Below are 18,405 nucleotides of genomic sequence, written 5' to 3'. Positions count from 1 at the left end.
CAATAGGTTGATTATATTGTCATAATTTGGTCTGGAACGTAGGTCAATGTATTTGATCCATAAGAGAACTCTGAAAATGCTTTGCTAGATCACTAACTAGGAGCTATATGAAGATGACTAGGGAAATAAATAGGCTGAGAAGTAGCGACAGGTTGGGTGCAGCAACACCAGGTAATGAATAAAATAACAAAGAAGCACCCATGAACTGGCTTTAAAGAGAATGTGGTCTCGATACAGAGGAGACCCGCAAAACCCATGGCACATTTTCACATTATGTGAATTCAAAAAAGGAATAAATCATTAACATTCAATAATGTTATCCTTAGAAAAATCCAATGTCTGGACGTTGCCATTTATTTTTTAATTGTCAGACCATTAACCAGTTGCAGGTCTGCAGTATTAAAACACTCTTTTACAGCTAAAGCACAAGTTCCGATTCCTGAACAACAAAAAGCTGGAACTAGTAAAGATCTACTTTCACAAAGAAGACTATAAGAAGATAGGGCATTCAGTAACAAGATCTGCATACACCCGATGTTGTTGGTTCTTTCCAAGGTAAATGCATCTCCCTGATGTCTAATAGAGCAAAATGGGGTCTGTCATATTCGTTTTAGGTAGAAGGAGGGGGCTCCCTCAATTTTAAAAGGGGGATAAAATGTTCAACGGCAAAATTAACGTTAAAGTGCCAATAATCACACCTTTCAGACGTCAATGCTCACTTCGACCATAAGAACCACATAAAAGATTTTCCCTTTACCCAAGGAGAGGTGCTTTGGTGAGAATTCATACAGCGACTCGTGTCATTTAGCAAATCACTGAGCAGATGAAGATACTTTAGCTCAACATATATGGATTTAGCCAACATGGAGAGCAGAGTAATGCTGAGTCATTGTAGCACATTCTCTCGTCTACAGGGCAGTGCCTCCTCTCATACACGGAAACAGAAATAATGTAAGGCAGCTAAGACCTTCCCAGCACATATTAAGAATAAGGCTGGCAGTTTACACAGTATGTTGTCTTTTCTGTTTAAAAAACATAGTATCATCCAATAATCATTCGATATAATAGTGCTCATTGTATTACATTGGAAAAGATGAAAATCTGAAAAGCTCTGCTTGGACTCCATCATTTTCCTACGGGTGACGTGTATTTTGGCCGAGGGTGGACTCAAAGCATCCCCTCTGAATAAGAGTGTAACAAAGTTACCCAATGTTGCCAGGCAGAAAGGTCACAGGGCAAATCTCTAGTCTATAAAATATCACTGTAGTAAGCCTCCGGGCCTCACACAGTGCACCCCTCCAATCATCATGCCAAATCATCATATGCATCCCTTCCTTTAAAGCAGAAGGCAGCCACGGAGGGGCTTACTCCTCCCCAGAAACAGGACCACAAATGCAACATGTACATTATTAGTCAGAGCATCCCCGCTGGGCAATTTTGGCACCAAGCATGCTCTCATCAGAGGAATTGCAGCAAAACAAACGGCGCACGTGAGGTTACAAGCCGGGCCTCGAGTACGACGTAGCATAAAGCAACTGCTACCTCCACAGAGTATTACACAGACCCTCCCTGCCAAAAGCACTAGGGGAGGAGGTGGAGGAAAAATCCTACCATGATCATGCTCCACAACGGGCTGAATGGAGCATGGCAGGATCAGAAATGAAAGGGTCCGCTCAGAAGGCAGCTTGAGTACCAGGAGTTTAACAACCATACTCTCCGCCAACATAGCGCCTCGTTGATAGCTTCTCTCCACCTGCGAATGGCAAAGGACGGGGGCTGGAAAACCAATCTGAACAAGCCAGTCACTCAGCAGGACGAGAGATGCTGCTAATGCGGCACGCCAACAAAAACAAAAGGCGGAAAGAGGAACACTCAATCTCATCTTTGCAACAAGCATTAAGCACGGACAGTGGGAGGGGGGGGCGGGTTAACGGCACACGGACAGCGGGAGGGGGGCGGGTTAACGGGCACACGGACAGCGGGAGGGGGGCGGGAACGAGCACAAGTTACACGCATACCGAGCAAAGCGAAACATTCACAACATGAGGCAGCAACGAGACACACAAAGACGTAAAACAAACAGTTTAAAATATAAACAAAATGCTGCTTACCTGATTGCAAATAAAAACACCACCAATCCGGCTAAAGGCATTTCGAAAAAGACGAAAACAACACGGATAAAAAAAAAAACACCGTCCATCGCCGCATGACGATCGCAAAGGGGCGGAAGGAGTAAAAATCGCGGGATCGCCCACGAATCTGCTCGCAGAATGACGAGCAGATCTCTCTTCCAATGGCTAGCCTCCATTTGTGGAGCTAGCCAATGGAAAGAGAGGGTGGGACAACACACACATACTGTAAACATTAGATTTCGCCTGCGCCGAAAAGCTGCGCGGTGCACAGTTTTCGACAGGCGAAACCTAAAAAGGGCCCTATCCCTAGGTTTCAGAATAAAATCTAGATAGGGTTCCAAGCGGGCACCTGCTTGTGCTGATAGAACTCGTCAGTCAGTCTGCCTAATCTCGGGTTTCTGGTTCCCTGACTGTCGACCCATGCCCAGTATGCTCCCTTAATATCAGCTTTAGTCAACGGGGTCTCTAACTCCCACGCCCCTTAAGTCCCAATACTAAAAGAGACTTTTTTGTGTGTTTGTTAGCCAACTAATCTTATGTGATCCCGCCAAATTCATCACCTCTCTAAGGCCGTCGGCGTATTTGGATAGCTCAGGTGTTCGCCAAAGACGTGCCCAATAGAGAAGGGGGCGTAGAGTGGCGAGATCCTTGATAGAGCGGCGTCCCAAATCGCTTAGCAGTGGTTTGATGGGGGTTCCCTGCGGCAATGAGTTTAATTCTCTAAAAAACGTATTCTCCGCTTTTGTGATGGTGTCAACACAGTCAAAGCCCCAAAGCTCTGCACCATATAGAGCCGAGCCTACGGCCCTCGCGGCAAAGATTTCAAGAGCGGGGGCAATTGGTCTAGATTTTGAGGCACGATGTTCCCTTCCTATCACGCCCACAACACGCTTGTGATTCAAAGCCATTTTGTCAATGTGTGGGCGCCAACTTAGGTTGTCAGAAACTCTGATTCCTAGGTAATCAAATGTGTTGACACACTCTAATGGTGTCCCGTCAAGTGTGGGGGTGGACTTGGCTGACCTCCTAGGGTTGAAGTAGAGAAGCTTTGTTTTAGAGGTGTTAATTACTAGGCCCCTTAACTGGCAAAAAAGATGGAACCTATTGAACAGTTTCTGCTGTCCAACAGGAGTTTTAGATATTAGTAGAGTGTCGTCCGCAAAGAGTAGAGCAGGCACTTTATCACTCGCAAGAACAGGGGCATCAGCATTTATTTCCAATAAGAAAGAGACCACCCCATTCACAAACAGTGAAAAGAGGGTGGGGGCCATTACGCATCCCTGAAGGACACCTCTATTAACAGGAATTTTATCTGTTTTCTGTTCCTGTGAACCCCACCTTATTCGGGCATAATTATCCTCATGCATGAGAACCAGAAGATTTAGGATAGGCTGAGGAAACCCCATCCCCTGTAGGACCGACCATAGGCGGTCTCTAGGGACCAGGTCAAAGGCAGTCTTTAGGTAGATAAAAGCGACATAAAGACTGCCCTTGCCGATAGTCACCACTTTCCAGTGCAAGAGGGCCAGCCTAAAGGCCTGATCAACCGTACTTGTACATGCCCTAAACCCTGCCTGGAATTGAGACAGGATATTGTTCTCCTTGGCCCAAGAGAGAATCCTCTCCAGTGGGACCCTGCCAACCACCTTCTGACCAACATCTATAAGGCTGATGGGACGATAGTTGGCAGGATCCCCCCGGGGGGCCCTTCTTATAAATCGGAATTACTTCTGCCCCCTTCCAAGAGTCGGGGACGGGGGCCCCATCCAGAAGAGCATTAATAAGAAGAGCAAAGTATGTGGCCCATTTTCCAGGAGTAGCCCGGAATAAATCACCTAGTAACCCATCTTGGCCAGGGGCTTTTGTCGGGACAATCTTATTTATAGCAGCCTCCACCTCGCTTTTCACTACAGAGTCAAAGGGTGCTAGGAAAAATGCGGACGGGGAGCAGTATGGAAGTCCTTTTCCATCGTAGCTCTCATCTCCCGCATAAAGATTTCTAAAGTGGTCATGCCACTCCCTATCGGTAATATGATTAGGAGTCTGGCCAGGGTCCAGCCCATTGGATCTCCGGACCAGGCTCCAAAACAGCTCACCATTCCTAGACAGACTAGCGTCCATTAAGTCTGTCCAATGTGATTCCTCCCATGCCGCTTAACCTGTACTCCAATCTGGCCAGACGTACCTCCGCCGTGTTAGGACTTTTGATAGCAGATATCAGTAGAGTTTTTTTCTGTCTACATGCCTTGTTGTACCATGTTTCTGGTGGTTTATGAGCAATTGGACGCCTATTAGGGGGGAAGGGTCTCTATGAAAAGAGAGCCCATCTGGGCGACGGTGTCTACATAGATCGACTCAACAGCTAGACACCCATCCTTGTCCAAACATGCCATCTCTAATTTATTGATCTGGGCACTCAAAATCTCCCCTAAAACTTGCGTTTTCTGTTCGTTTACTGCGATCTTTGGCCATTTAACAAACCTCTTACAGTTGGATGGTAAGACTTCTTTTGTGGACATCCTGGGGACAGTTTTAGGGCAACATTCCTTGCTGGGCCACAGTTCCCTCATAGAGAGGGATAAAGGATTATGGTCACTATCAATAGATGGAATAATGACCATATCAATCACATTTCTCCAGAGTCTCCTGTCGACCAAGATATAATCAATCCTGGAGGGACACGAAACTCTGTTGAAAGTGTTGGCTCCTGAAACGTCTGAAGGCGTACGTCCATTAACAGCTCTTAGCCCGAATTCTAATGCTAGGGCATTTATTTGGATGACCACAGGTGACCATTTCTTAACTGGCGGTAAAGTTAATGATGGTATGCTCCATCTAGTATCATCAACCTCTATTCCTGTAATGTCGTCAGGGGCCAGGGGTTCAAATGTGGAGTTTAGATCTCAGGCAACTATGACAAGAAAGTTAGTAAGACATTTTTGTACTTACCTGTTCGTAGATAGAAATTCGATATTCTGGCATTCTATATTTTGTCATTGATATTTTGGCAGGTCGATATTTTGCTCCTCGATATTCTGTCAGTGATCCAGCCTTAACAGATGACACTCCAGAATGACGGACACTGCTGTAAATCAGCTTATGAAAGCAAAAAAACTATAGTGTATGAACAGTGATATAAAGGCAGCAAACTCCATTAAGGTGGGTGGTGAGATTGGAGCTTTCAGTTTCTCTTGCTTAGCTTGTTCTAGCATTAGGATAATAGCAATCTCTGATAAGAAAGCGACTATGTTGTGGACCAACAAATCAACAACACTAAGGAGCAGCTAGAAAGATTAAAAAGAAGAGACGTAAGAGTTTTTAGCTCATCAGAAGTTCAATAAGTATTACTAGAATGGTGGCTCCGTTATTTGTGCTGGGTGATTTCCATCTGTTGTTTGATTGCTGTGCCCCACACTTTTCAAAGAGTGATCAGTGGTGCCCAGCTACACACTGAGTGAGAAGTACAACGAAGGGTGACGCCACGTCCGATGAACCACTCAACCTGTTCTAGATTGTCTGCTAACTGTCCCTTTTACGTTTCGAAATACTTATAAATGAAGTACGGTTTACTCAGGTCTGAAGAATTAGAAACAGGGGAGTTTCGAAGTCTCTGAAAAGGATAATTGGTTGATATTAACTAGCTGCCACTTGTTACTAGAGGAGATTGTGGCCTGATTTAACTTCAATCAGCTGTGTTCAAATGCAACAACCTGCAGGTAACTGAACACAAAGCAACAAAGTAAAGCCAAGATAGCAGAGCACAGTTCTTCCAGTTGCAGCTAGTTATGTGATACAATGTGGAAAAGTTGCTCATATTGCTTTTAACCGATGTGTTATGAAAGCAGCTACTGCGCTCTTAGTTGCAGCTTGTAATGCAAAAGAAAATTTAACTGAATCTAATTTGCAAGCATAACTTGATTTTTTTTTAATGCATTGATCTGGTTGCTTGCTAAGCATGTTTGTAGAGGCTGACGAGAAACATACTTCCTTATACAGTTCTATTATGAGTCGAGCCTTCTTTGATTCGAGTCTGATCCAGCCCTCAATATGTTGAAACTGACCTCAGCTAAGGACAGGCTTAGGTTTCATCTTTCAGTCAATCAGACTTTGGAAAATAACCAAGATGAGTAGGTTTGGGCCAGGTTAGTCATAGTCTGGTTCTTTTACTTGGTCTGTCGGTTGCAATCTGGCTAAGCCACTGCTTCTGAGGTGTGCAATCAAGTGCTGAGTGCATAGGAGAAATCTGCACATAAACGAACGCAGCAACAGAACGTATGGTAGATCTGATTGATATATTTGGCATGACTCTGGGCATATCGGTTTCTGCAATCTGTTGTGCGTGCTGATGTCACCATCTGCATGGATCAGTGGTAATGTTCCCCTCTGTTCTCTTCTTTCTGGTGGCTAAGCCTACTTACTAACTGCAGCTAGTCTGGAGTTGGCCCCAGGCCAGTTTTTGTCAATGCACTTTTTGGTCTTTCTGTACTGTGTAACATGTGAGTGTAAAAGGTGCAGACTGCCATAGGAGGCCACCACTGCCAAAGTCAGCTGTGCTCACTGCGCTTTCCCTACTCTTTGTGCATCCAGGACTTAATAGACTGATGCAGCACAGAAAGGGCACTAGTGCAGCAACCACTAAAGAGCAAATCCTGTCCAAGTTAGGTAAAAACGCACTTAACTCCCAAAGGGAGGCTTTTTTCCTTTCTGGTCTAGACTGATGTTCTAAGAGTAGGGTGGGAAGGGAACAGTGAGAAGAGGACCGGCTCACAGTGTGAGTGAGCAATGCCATTTGTCCAGCACTTTGCTACTGACTAATTAGCAATGCGTGTTTCAGCCAATAGGAAATCTCACAAAAAAATTACGGATCAGGAGAACTAGAGAGTTTTTAGACCACATCTAAAAGTGAGATGATTTTGTTCAGAAACAATTCAGTCTGTCAGCATGGTCCCTATGCGGATCCTATAACAGCTAATAGAGGTTTGTCTCTTCGAAACCCCAGTGCTTAATTTGAGCAGGGGCTTTCCGGTGCTCAGCACCAGCACCTAATCCTCAGCACCAGTGCTTATAGGACCAATTAAGGACCTACTCATTTGGAAAGCAGGCAATTTTCCCCATAATCACAGGATTTTGAGCCACGCCAAGACTCAAACCGGGTTTCTCAGCTCCGAAATCGGCAGCTCTAGACATTAGGCCCAGTCCTCTCCAGACTGATAAGTGCCTGGGCTCTCGTCAGGAAGCAGTTTGCACCAGCCTATTTCTCCTGTTAGTGCTGCCTCCTGAGGAGAGCCGTACTTTTTATTTTACAAATTAACTACTGGGTTATCCATATCGATACTGACAATCTCCTAATTGGCATCATAGCAGACACATTTGAGGAGCTAAAGTCAAGTCCTTAGGGACAGCCTATGACCTGAGTGCATAGTATACAGACCATACCTGAACACCAGAATCAGAAATAGATGATCCAGGCTTTGAGCGAAGTCTGTGACTGAGACAAGGGGTTTGTGGTGCTGAAACAAACTCAAAACAAAATGCAATAGGTCTTGCCTTTGATTAAGTTAAAGCCATTTGCTTTGCTAATGGTATCGTATAGCAAAGCAAATTGCTTAAACTTAATGAAAGACGAGACCTATTGCATTTTTTATGTTTGTTTTTTCTAGGAACCGGGAGTTTAAGTGATTTGCCCAGAATCACAGGATGTTGAGCAAATGTAAACCCCAATGTCAACATACCAGTTTAACTAAACCTGCCGCCGCTGAGAGGGAGGGGGGGGAGCCGACCCCGTCGAGGAGACCCTGGCGGTGAGCCAGGCAGGGTCACTTTTAATATCAGTCCCGAGAATTTTTCCTGTGAGCCCATTGGGGGATTGAATCCATCCAGGGCCCCTAAGGCTGGAGCCGGGAAGAGTGCACGGCAAAACCCTACGGCTGGACTCCAGAACTTCCAGCGACAGCGCACCTCCCAAGCTGAGCAGAGGCTCCAGAATCGCCGGAAGCAGGTGAACAGAGACGTTGCCTCCTGCGCACCAACCCTGAGAGCTGTCACTACAGCCCTCACAAGAGCGAGTACGTGCACCGGACAACCCTACAGTTGACGCCCCCCCCCCAGACCAGCGAAGGAAACTGCACCAGAGAAAGCCTGTGGAACCAAGCTGCAGTTCCTCCCTTCATAACTAGAGGGCAGAGGGCCGAGCCGGAGCCAGGAATCATTAGTAGGTGAGTCTGCGTCCCCGTTTTCGATCGAGACGGCGGCTAGTGGCAGACGTCATAGAGCCAAGGATTCCCCTTTTCAATCACAGGGCAGGAAGCCTTTATTTCACTTTCACCACAAAACTACCTGCGCAACTCGGTGGGAACCTTCACAAACACCCGAGTGCAGCGCGGCGAAGGGAAAGGTGACAACAGAGAGATACTTAATTTTTCCCTTGTTCCGCCATTCCTTTGCTGAGACCTTTGTCAACGCGGTCTCCGCCCCCACATAACTTTTACAAATTCTCCTCTACGGAGCTTCAGTTAGTTCCTGACTTAAAAACGAGAGGCAGGGAAGGGGTCACCTTATCCTCCAGAGGTGCTTTTATTGAACAGTAAAAAGTGATCTTGTGTGGGCACATTTCGGGCTCAGCCATAGAGGGCTTACTCCCGGAGCCAAAATGTAAGCATACACAGAAGCAAAGCAGAGATGGTTGCGCTGCTTGCATGCGTGGTAAACTGACTACATGCAAGGTAAAGTGTCCTCACATGTGCAAATGCAGCCGCTTGTTTATAATTGCATCGCGCTTTCACTTTAAGTGAAAGCGCGATGCAAAAATAAACACGCGGCTGCCTTTGCCAAAGCCAAATGATAACAAAATGATTGTCTCCCGCTGACAGTAAACGATGCAATCCTGGTGGGCGGGGCAAAAAGAGGGAAGGGTGGCAACCAGGAGGGACTAAATAGCCTCAGTTACAATTAGAAGACTCAGTTTAGCATAAGCTATGACGCTAAATGACGCACACCAATAGAAATTAGGGGCGGAGCTGAGACACGACTTCAGGATCTGTATTGATTCCAAGAAGTATACTCTGAGGGCGAACACCTGTAATTACTGAACAAAGATGGGACTAGTTGTAGACAAAAGTCATGGCAAATGTTTGAGTCCAACCTCATCAGCTGAAAAAGAAGAAGGACTAAGGGTAGAGGCATGAATGATTCCACGGAATGTGCAAACGGTGTGGTTTGCGTCATCAGGCACAGTGTTACATTCTTTCACCAGGTAATAGAGAGTTTAAAAACGTAAAAAAGATGCAAGTTTAACAGCAAGTTTTTAAAAATTGTCTTACATAGTTCTTTTCCTGCAATCAGTGAAACTCACAAATGTAAATTACCAACAGAATGCTATAAGGCTTGACACAGGTGAACTTTATTTTACTTACAGGGGAGACTGGCGGTAGTTCCTCATCCCTTGAAAAAGAACTGTTAAAAGCTCTGAATGTTTCACTGTTTTGTTTGTGCTTTTCAATAGTTGCCTGAATGACCTAAAAAAATTAGCAAACACAAAACAGCTTCAATAACCCACAGAAACAATATGTATAGTATTTTTTTCAAAGAAGGTATGTACTTAAGGCTACACAAATACAAAACTAGATGAATAACTGTGTGATCTTGTCACTGGGAAGCCACTAATCCAGTATTAGCTCACACTGTCATCACCCAAACCTTGTTTAAAGACAGAATGTGGTGAGCCATTTTTGCAATGAAGTAAGATGAACTATTGCTAACTGGAGAGGTCTTTCATCACAGCCTCATAGTTTGGTCCATCTGCGTCATTCGTTGCCCTTCTTACAACATGTCATAAGAAATCTATTTATATTTAAATTTATTTTTTATTTTTCCGATGCCCCCACACGCACACATCTACTTTGTGCTGGTGTCTCATGAACCTATTTTGGCTCATACCTGCTTGTACAGTGGTTCACCAGATGTTGCATGGCCATTGAGACACTGAAGAAAGTATTGTTAAGCTCTAGCTATCAGGCAGAAAAGGCAGAAACAACCTCTGGTCTGTAAAACAGTTTCTGAGGCTGGGGTCTCCTCAGCCAGCGAGAGATTGAAGTAAATGGTGAGTAGCTCTTATACACGTTGGAGATAATGCAGAGAACCTTGGTAAATAGTCAACAAGGTTGGGTCTGAGTAATGCCTAGCTTGCAACAGCTGACTATTAAGTGGAGTTGCTTCGATTCAAGTGCAGAAACACTCCCCATACCAAACATTTGTTAGCACAAATGCTGAGTAAGTAATGTGCCTACTGAAACAAAGAATAAGAGTCTACACTATTATGCAAAGTTTCATTATCGGCCTATTCTTGTGAGAATGTGGACACAGTAGTTCTGGCGAAAATAGCCTTGGTCTTTTTTTGGTCAGTTCAGAAAGGGGGAGAAATTTTGAGCAAATTTTTCTAAACCCCAAACCTATTTTTGATATATGGGTTACAAATAAATACAATTCTCAATACAATTCTCTTCTCTTTGACCTTTCACCAACTTGTGTATAACAAAACGCACTCCAAACGGGGAAAGGTTGTTTCCCGTGCTTCATTTGTTAAAAAAAATAATAATAAGTGCCCGGGCCCTCGTCAGGAGGCCACTATATCTTGCACCACCCATCGCCCCTGCCAGCACTGCCGATGACAGTACCAACGCAACTACTAACCACCGCACTCATACAAGTATGACAATTTAGACTATTGTAGGCCACCCAAACCTATAAGAATGGTTGGGTGGCAGGTATTATTCATTTTTAATGTATATTGAATTACTAAACAACTATGGTTGAGTCCATCTCGAAATTGGACATGTGGCAGACTGTATTAAGTGCCGGTGTTGACAATTAAGTGCTGGTGCCGAGCACCAGAAACCACCGACTTAAATTAAGCACTGGTTGTTGCTAGACTAAAAGTCTGTCAGATCGGTATCAGCAAAAAGAACATGTAACTGACCTGAACCCAATCTTTTTTTTCTTCTTCCGTTCTGTAAAAGATCAATAACAATATTAATGAATAAAAATGTTCTCTTCAGGTGACATGCGCAGTGCTACGGGTTACAAGCATGGTTTCGGTGACCAATTAACTCAGTCACTGAAATAATCACACTGTTAACGTTATATTCAAGACAGTAAACAAGAGAGTCCTAAGAGTACTATATGGTTTTATGTAGAAGCACTGAATATGGTTTCCAGACTGAAATAAGACACCTTAAACGTGCTTATTCGTGTGCATACCTATTTTGCGGTCTTTTAAAGGCAAAGAGCTGCCCCAGAAAGATTGCCAGAGAGGTGCACATGCTATAAACGTAGGGAAACGTTTACAATGACAATTATAAAATGAGAAACCCAGGTACCACATGCACACTATCTTTCCAAAAATGTGGCACTGCACGCAGTGGTGTGAAGCTGCCTTGAACTGAATACATCAGGGGCCCATCAAGCTCTTTTCGGATTAAAGCAGAAACACCCAAGTCCAGAAGAATGGCTGCCCCACACCACAGATGGTTGAAGTTGCCACAGAGGGTCCCCATGGACAGTGTCCTTCTTATTCCCCCATAATTACTGAGGGTCTAGCCAGTAGTCGTACGGGACCCACTTCGCCTCTATGAGATGCTCAAAGCAGACAAAATGTAAAGCCCCAAATTTCTATCCTTCATATAAACTCTAATCCTGCCCTGCCTCTTCTCCGCAGCCCCATTTTGGACTTCTACTGCTCAGGTGCCCAAACCTCTACAAAGACCTTCTCAAATCCTCCCCTTTGAGAAAATCCGACGCGGAGCCCAGTTTATTTCTGCCTGGTTGCCACAACTTTAAGCACATTTTATGATTATTTTCAAAACTGAACCGTATCCTACCTTGCTTGTAATTCCAGCGAACGCTTTTTTCCTACTATCAAAAAAGTACGAGCCACATTTTGCTTGACAATTTCTTGAACCTGAAAATATAACATAAATATGTCAAAATTATTATGATTTTTTCCTACCCTAAAATCGTGAAGTCAGAAAGACTAACATCACTGCCCCCTATAATCTTACAATTACGCATGCACATTTAAGGAATGCTAAATCTCAGTCAGAATGTCTCCACTGTGGACAACCATAAATGGCAAAACCTGGAATGGGTGCACTTTTTCCATAGGTGGAACGGCAGGCAAAGCTTAACCCAATTCTGATTCAGGGTAAGTGTCTAAACATTACACGTTCTGAAGGTCAAAAGTCGATGCCAAGACTTGTCCTTGGAGCCAGATCAGCGGAGCAGAGTCAAATCTCTTTGGCCTTTTTGTGCTTTGATCTAGATAAATCCTTTAACTTTATCCTGGACATACCTGAAGGCAGTGACAGGGAATGTCCTGAGGCCTTGAATTAGACCTGCCTTATTTTCTTAGTGACATAAAGCTTGGGTCATGCTTCTTGATAGCCTTCGGATGCATCAGTGAGCATTTGTCACAGGACTTTGAGTAGTGTTTGAAGGCAAGGCACCAAGACAGACATTGAGTAAGTCCTTAATTGGATAAATCTGAGTACCATGATCACATCCATGCATGACCACAACCCCTTGGAAAACAAGCTCACCTTTTCACAGATACCATATTAAATGATCATATATATATATATATATATATATATATATCTCGAAAACAAGAAGAAGCAAAACTGCCGTCCCGGGTCCCCAGGAAAGCAGACAACTCCACGAATCCAGTATCCAGGCAAAGGTTTTTATTAAGCAACGCTTAACAGAGAAAGAAAACTGACGCGTTTCGGGCGGGGTGCCCTTGATCACAGTATATATATATATATATATGCCACATGATCACCTTCTCACAAGGAAACCCAAGGACACAGCGGGGTACTTGTTGGGAGCTTTGTTGGAGATTTGTAATCACCAAACCGCACAGCATGATGCATTTCGGCCATTACGCCTTCCTCAGATGCTGAATCGTTCGTGGGTGTCACCTCCTCCCTCCTTTGTATTTTTAAGGGCACTCCCATTGGCGGGAGCTCAGCTGATCCTGCCGCCTATACATATACACACTCTTCTTTGAGGGTGGCATAGGAGACAGACAAGGGCCCACTAGAAGATACAGACTGAACTAATGGCCCCAGGGAGATAGCAATCTCTGTGAGATATAGGCTCCTTCAATTACTCTACGTACATCAAATTTATCTCATTAGACATCAGCTTTGGTAAATGCAGAGAGACTTATCTCCAGCTTGCTTGAGATGTAGGTCTGAGGAGGAGGAATTGGAGCATATTCAGGCATTCTGGAACAGGATAGCAATATCCCTCTCTGAGGTGGTGGGGACCAGGACAATTCTTTCACACCAAATAGCCCTGTTTAATAGCCTTGATGATGTTAACATTGGGAGCGATATGCATACCTTATTGGGCTTGACACTATTCAGTTGTAGAGAGCATCTTAAGCGTGAAAGAAATGGGAGGTTGGCCTAAACTACCCCTGGATCATAGAGAACCTGCTTTATTAAACCCACAGCTGCCTATGAAAACACCAGAAGCTATAAGCGTTGGCATGGATGGACTACATGGGGTAGCAGATTAAAATGGGCACAATTCTGAAGCCTTGATTCAGGGAAGAAATTATAGGGTAGTTCAGAAAGCATGTTCACGCTTGAAACAGAAATGCATTTAAACCGCAGATTAACTAAGCATGATGTGATGGTCCAAGATGCTGTCTTGGATCCAAATAAAATCTATTTATTAAAACAAAAAGACAGACTTCATATATGTCCATGACTGACATCTGCTTCCGACAGACGTAACATGGCGTAAATACTGTGTCCCTGAAGGAAGTCGTCCCGAAATACTGTCACAAAAATTTATTTTTTGTAAACGTCATTAAAGCACCAGAAAGATTTGACAGGTGAGCTTTAGTCTGTGTCAGAGGAGTGGAAAGATAGGAACTGATGTCAGCATACAAGGGTGGCGCTTATATGCAGCTCCGTGCCGCTACATCCATGGGTGGGACGGAGTTCAAAGTTGCCAACCTGTCACTGCAATGGTGCAATTGCAGAAAATTCTCCAGATACAGATTGCCATCAGTTAGGGAGGGCTGGGTGATTTGAGACAAAAGTTTAGGAATTGGCAATTAAAAGTATTCATAAGAATTCTCTTTAGAAAGAACCCAATATTAAACCTCAAAATATTGAAAAAAGAAAATGGAAAAAACAAATCAACTTTTAGTCAGTTCTTGAAAAAACACAATATAGGGCTGGATCACAAAACATTTTTGACTGGTGTCATTTTGTATCCTTGTTAGAGGGGGATAGATGTGGCGTAACAGCCTGAGCTGCCTACTTCAGAGCCGATGGGAACCACATTTGAGACTCAGCGTCAGTGCCAACATCCTCTGATTCTGGGCAAATCACTTAATCTCCCCATGCCTACAAATCAGCACCTTGACACCCTCATGGATGATTTGCTGCGATTTACAAATCCTGGAATTTATTTGGATTTAAATTGAAAGGTAGTGCTTGCTTCATACACCTTTTACCACTCTATTGTGGAAGCAAGATTCTGAAGGTGGCAATGTGTGACAAGAACATAGTTGTCGCACTTTCTTGCGTTTCTATTCTATGGCGCTTGACTTGTCGGTGACCTTTTTTTCTGACCCTTGGATGCACGTGGAGACTCTCACTCTTACCGGCTTGCGATAAAGCATACCTTTCAGCATGATTTTTCCCTTGAGAGTCTCTTTCTTTTCAAATGTAATATTTATTTTATTTGTAAAAACTGTTGGATTCATTTTCACCCAAAATATAAAGTGTTCTTATAGTGATGGTATTACTACAAGACATTTGCTACTTTGTAACAAAATAACTGTTTTTCAAAGAAGATATCTACATGTTGAGAAGTTGCCCAATTATTAGATAAAGCAACGACAGGACAGTAAAATTTGAGAAAAAAAAAAAGAACAGAACTCCTCAACCAGTAAAATAAGAGTGAAAACAAACAATGAAAAGCGGTTTCTATTATCAGACTCCTTGATTTAGGAGTTTCTATAATTTTCTTTAATCTAAATTAGTTTATCACGTACAAAATAGTTAAGGAGCATATCTACCCACGGGGGGGGGGCAGTATTACAGTAAGCGCCCCGGGAGGGGGGGCAATGGGCATTTGTACCAGCTTCTTTAATACCAAAGGGAAGGGGGCACTATGGTATTGTAGAAGGGTCACAGATGCTTGTAAGGCACTTCTATAATAAAGGATGCGTCTGTTCACATTTTGCACCGAGTGGGCATTCCCTCATTGTAAAGAAGGAGTGACTCCATGCAAATGAGTAAACCTTTTGCCTCTGTGCTTGCACCGTATGACAGATCATGGGCGCAGAGGCAAAGAACTGTCATGTGGTGCCAAATAGAGGTGGCAGATAGGGTGCCCATGAAGACGTCCTTGGACAAGGGGAAAAGGAGATCCACAGGCTCCCCTAAAAGGCAAATTTCCCTGCGGGTGCATGCAGTCGCTCATTGCACCCGCCCACAATGGGATCTCTGTCCCCCTTTGAATTGCAGGCCACGTCACAACCTGCACAGCAAAGAAGGACCAGAGGCTTCATTAAGTTATCAGCCTTTCACTAATGCACTGTTTCCAGTGCAGGGACAAGTTCATGCCTGCCTGCTAAGCAGCACATTCAATGTAATAGAGCACACTGCCCCAGTCTGCGCCCAGGGCAAACCATTTAAAGATATACTGCTGAGCAGACTGGGGCAGTATGTCCTATTTGTAATATGTGCCCAGAAGTCCACATGACTGTACTACAGTTTATGCTTGCCTCATTTCAAAGAGGAGGATGGAAGATGGCATTGATTCTATGTCAATACCAGCCAAAATGGGGAAAGGGTATGCAAGGATGAGCACATAAGGTGATCTATAAATATCTCTGTGTGTGTACAAGGTGATGTGAGAATTGCTGGTCCAACAGGCTTGAAATATTTGTATTGATTACATAAAAAATACACCTTGGACTTGGATGACTGTGGGAAGTGATCAATTCAAAGATGCTGTAGCAGCTCTCTCGGAACATGGGGGGGGGGGGGTGAATTAAAAACAAATTGAAAAAAAATAAACATAACTTCTCCGCCACTCAGCTGCTGCCTCTCCTCTGTCCTCTTCAGGTCTGCTATAGAACCGGAAGCACTCAGGCTTCTGGACTCTCCCAGCCAATCACTACGCTGCAGGAGCAGCGTTGTGATTGGTCTCAGCATCCTGTTTGGATGCTCAGGCAGTGCCTGAGGAGGCTGGGCATGTTCTCCATGGGGCTGCAGCAACACAGCCCAATGGAGAACATGCCAAGTGCCCATGTCGATTTGGCCGAACCCTAAGGCCGGCCAAACTGTTGTGGGCACTTAGAGGAGTGCAAACCACTCCTCCCCTGCTCTGGTGTCACAGAGCCAGCCCTGTCCCGACTCTCACATAGAAAATTATAATAGTGTCCTATTATTATCATTTTCTCTTTCGCACTGCTGAAATAGCAGTGGGGAGAGGCTCCTCCGGTTTAGCGGAGATGCCTTCCCTACCGAGATACCTTGGACAAACAGGAGGTCTGGCTGATCTGAAATTAATATTACATTTTCTCTTTTAATTTTCTCTTTATCGGAAACGTCTACATTTTCTTTCTGTCTGGTATGTCTCCTATGAATTGCAACTAGGTTTGCTGAACAAAAAGTAGTATTAACAATTTGACGAGAAGGAAATTGCAAATACTATCAGCATATTTTTATTAATTACATGCATGCACCAGAACATAAAGAAGTATCTTTAGCGAAGCTAGAAAAATAATTTAGCAAAAAACAAACCTCTGTCAATACGAACCTGCAGACCTGCTATATCTATGTTTTCCCGTACACTAAATTTTTGGCCGATGAGTCTCAGTTTTGGAACACAGTAGAGCAGCATACTGTTAAACTGCAAGGAGAAAACACATATTTACAAGGCAGCAGGGACCGTCCAAATGAGTGATCATCAAGCTAGATGGATCAGGAAATATTTTTCAATCTCTCCCCAGCACACTGACAATTGCCTACTCAATGGGTGCAGAAACATTTACTGCATCAGCCCTATTATTAGAGACCAACACTTTCTGGCCCTGCCAGTCAAACTCCAACACCAGCAAACTAGCTATCATAAGATCCTAGATGTGATCCAACCAAGAGCTCAATATTAGGCATTCCCTTCAACCAACAAACCTTGGAATCATTTTTATTAAACCTGAAACCACCCTGCCCTCCCTTTAGCTCAGGGATGATCAAATGAGATTGCGGTTTACCAATTTCTGACCCTCCCACTGCCGCATATGCTGAATAATCAATTATTTTGTTTGACAACCACAGAATAATTTTGGGAATAATACAAACTATTAATTATTACGTGTGTCCCATTTCTCAGTTTCCCACTTGCTCTTTACAGCACTCCACTGATTCCTGGGGCAAGGTTCATGTTTATCAGAGGCATACATAAAATAACAAATAAATAAATTACTAATTAAACAAGTATTTAATTACCTCGGTTTTAAAACTTACCAAAAATAAATACCTATCTTGCGTTGTACCATTTTTGGCTGAGAGTTTGTGAATGTGACCTTCTTTGATGAGTTCATTGGCTGGATTCACTATGTCTTCTTCACCGCCGAGTCGTTCATATACTTCCAGCAGCTTGTGCATTTTTTCCTAGGAGGGAAACACAGCATAAGTCTAAAATATGATCAGAGATATCATGAAATGATTTCTGGGGTGTTGTAAAATAATTCTATGAATAATAGTATTTCATAGATTGCTGGCTAATACAGATTTGCAGTTTTATTTTGCTGTAAACAGCAGGTCCTACACTTACTCTTTGTAATGCTAGGATGAAGCGCTAAGTCATATCTATCATGATTTGAATGTATGGCCACCATGTAATAGGTCACGCATAGGCTAAACAGTCATCATATAACTCTGAGGTACCAAGAATGGCAATTGTCAAAAAAATGTGCTTGGTGTCTGGGTGTGGAAAAATATGTAGGCTGTATTATTTTATGATGCATATGTTTAGTGGAAGAGGTGTGGCACCGCGGCCAGGGCGACTGATGTTGGAATCTGGGGCCCACGGTTTGATCCCCGGCACCGGCGGCAGGTCAGCCATGTGACTCTGGGCAATAGCTCGCTAAATCTTTCCGACGTCCCCCAGCGCCGGGATGCCTCCGGGTAACTGTTCGCGCTTTACAAATACTGGATTTAAATTTTTTTACATTTAGTATGAA

The 18,405-nt window shown here is 43.8% G+C and overlaps 1 protein-coding gene across 1 annotated transcript in view; it reads right to left on the bottom strand.

Annotated features, from left to right (window-relative positions):
* Window positions 1–18,405, bottom strand: part of FGD3 (FYVE, RhoGEF and PH domain containing 3) — a 642,046-nt gene that overhangs the window by 101,686 nt on the left and 521,955 nt on the right. The window contains exons 10-14 of the mRNA XM_078661608.1: window positions 17,687–17,833; window positions 16,980–17,072; window positions 12,008–12,087; window positions 11,107–11,137; window positions 9,545–9,646 (exon numbers count right to left, since the gene is read on the bottom strand). Of these exons, the coding sequence (XP_078517734.1) occupies window positions 9,545–9,646; window positions 11,107–11,137; window positions 12,008–12,087; window positions 16,980–17,072; window positions 17,687–17,833 (453 nt within the window). The remainder of the gene's footprint in view (window positions 1–9,544; window positions 9,647–11,106; window positions 11,138–12,007; window positions 12,088–16,979; window positions 17,073–17,686; window positions 17,834–18,405) is intronic.

The sequence above is a fragment of the Lissotriton helveticus genome, chromosome 9 (genome assembly GCF_964261635.1).
Source record: "Lissotriton helveticus chromosome 9, aLisHel1.1, whole genome shotgun sequence".
Classification (NCBI taxonomy): Eukaryota; Metazoa; Chordata; class Amphibia; order Caudata; family Salamandridae; genus Lissotriton; species Lissotriton helveticus.
Note: the sequence above shows the minus strand (reverse complement) of the source record. Positions and strands in the feature narration are given on the sequence as shown.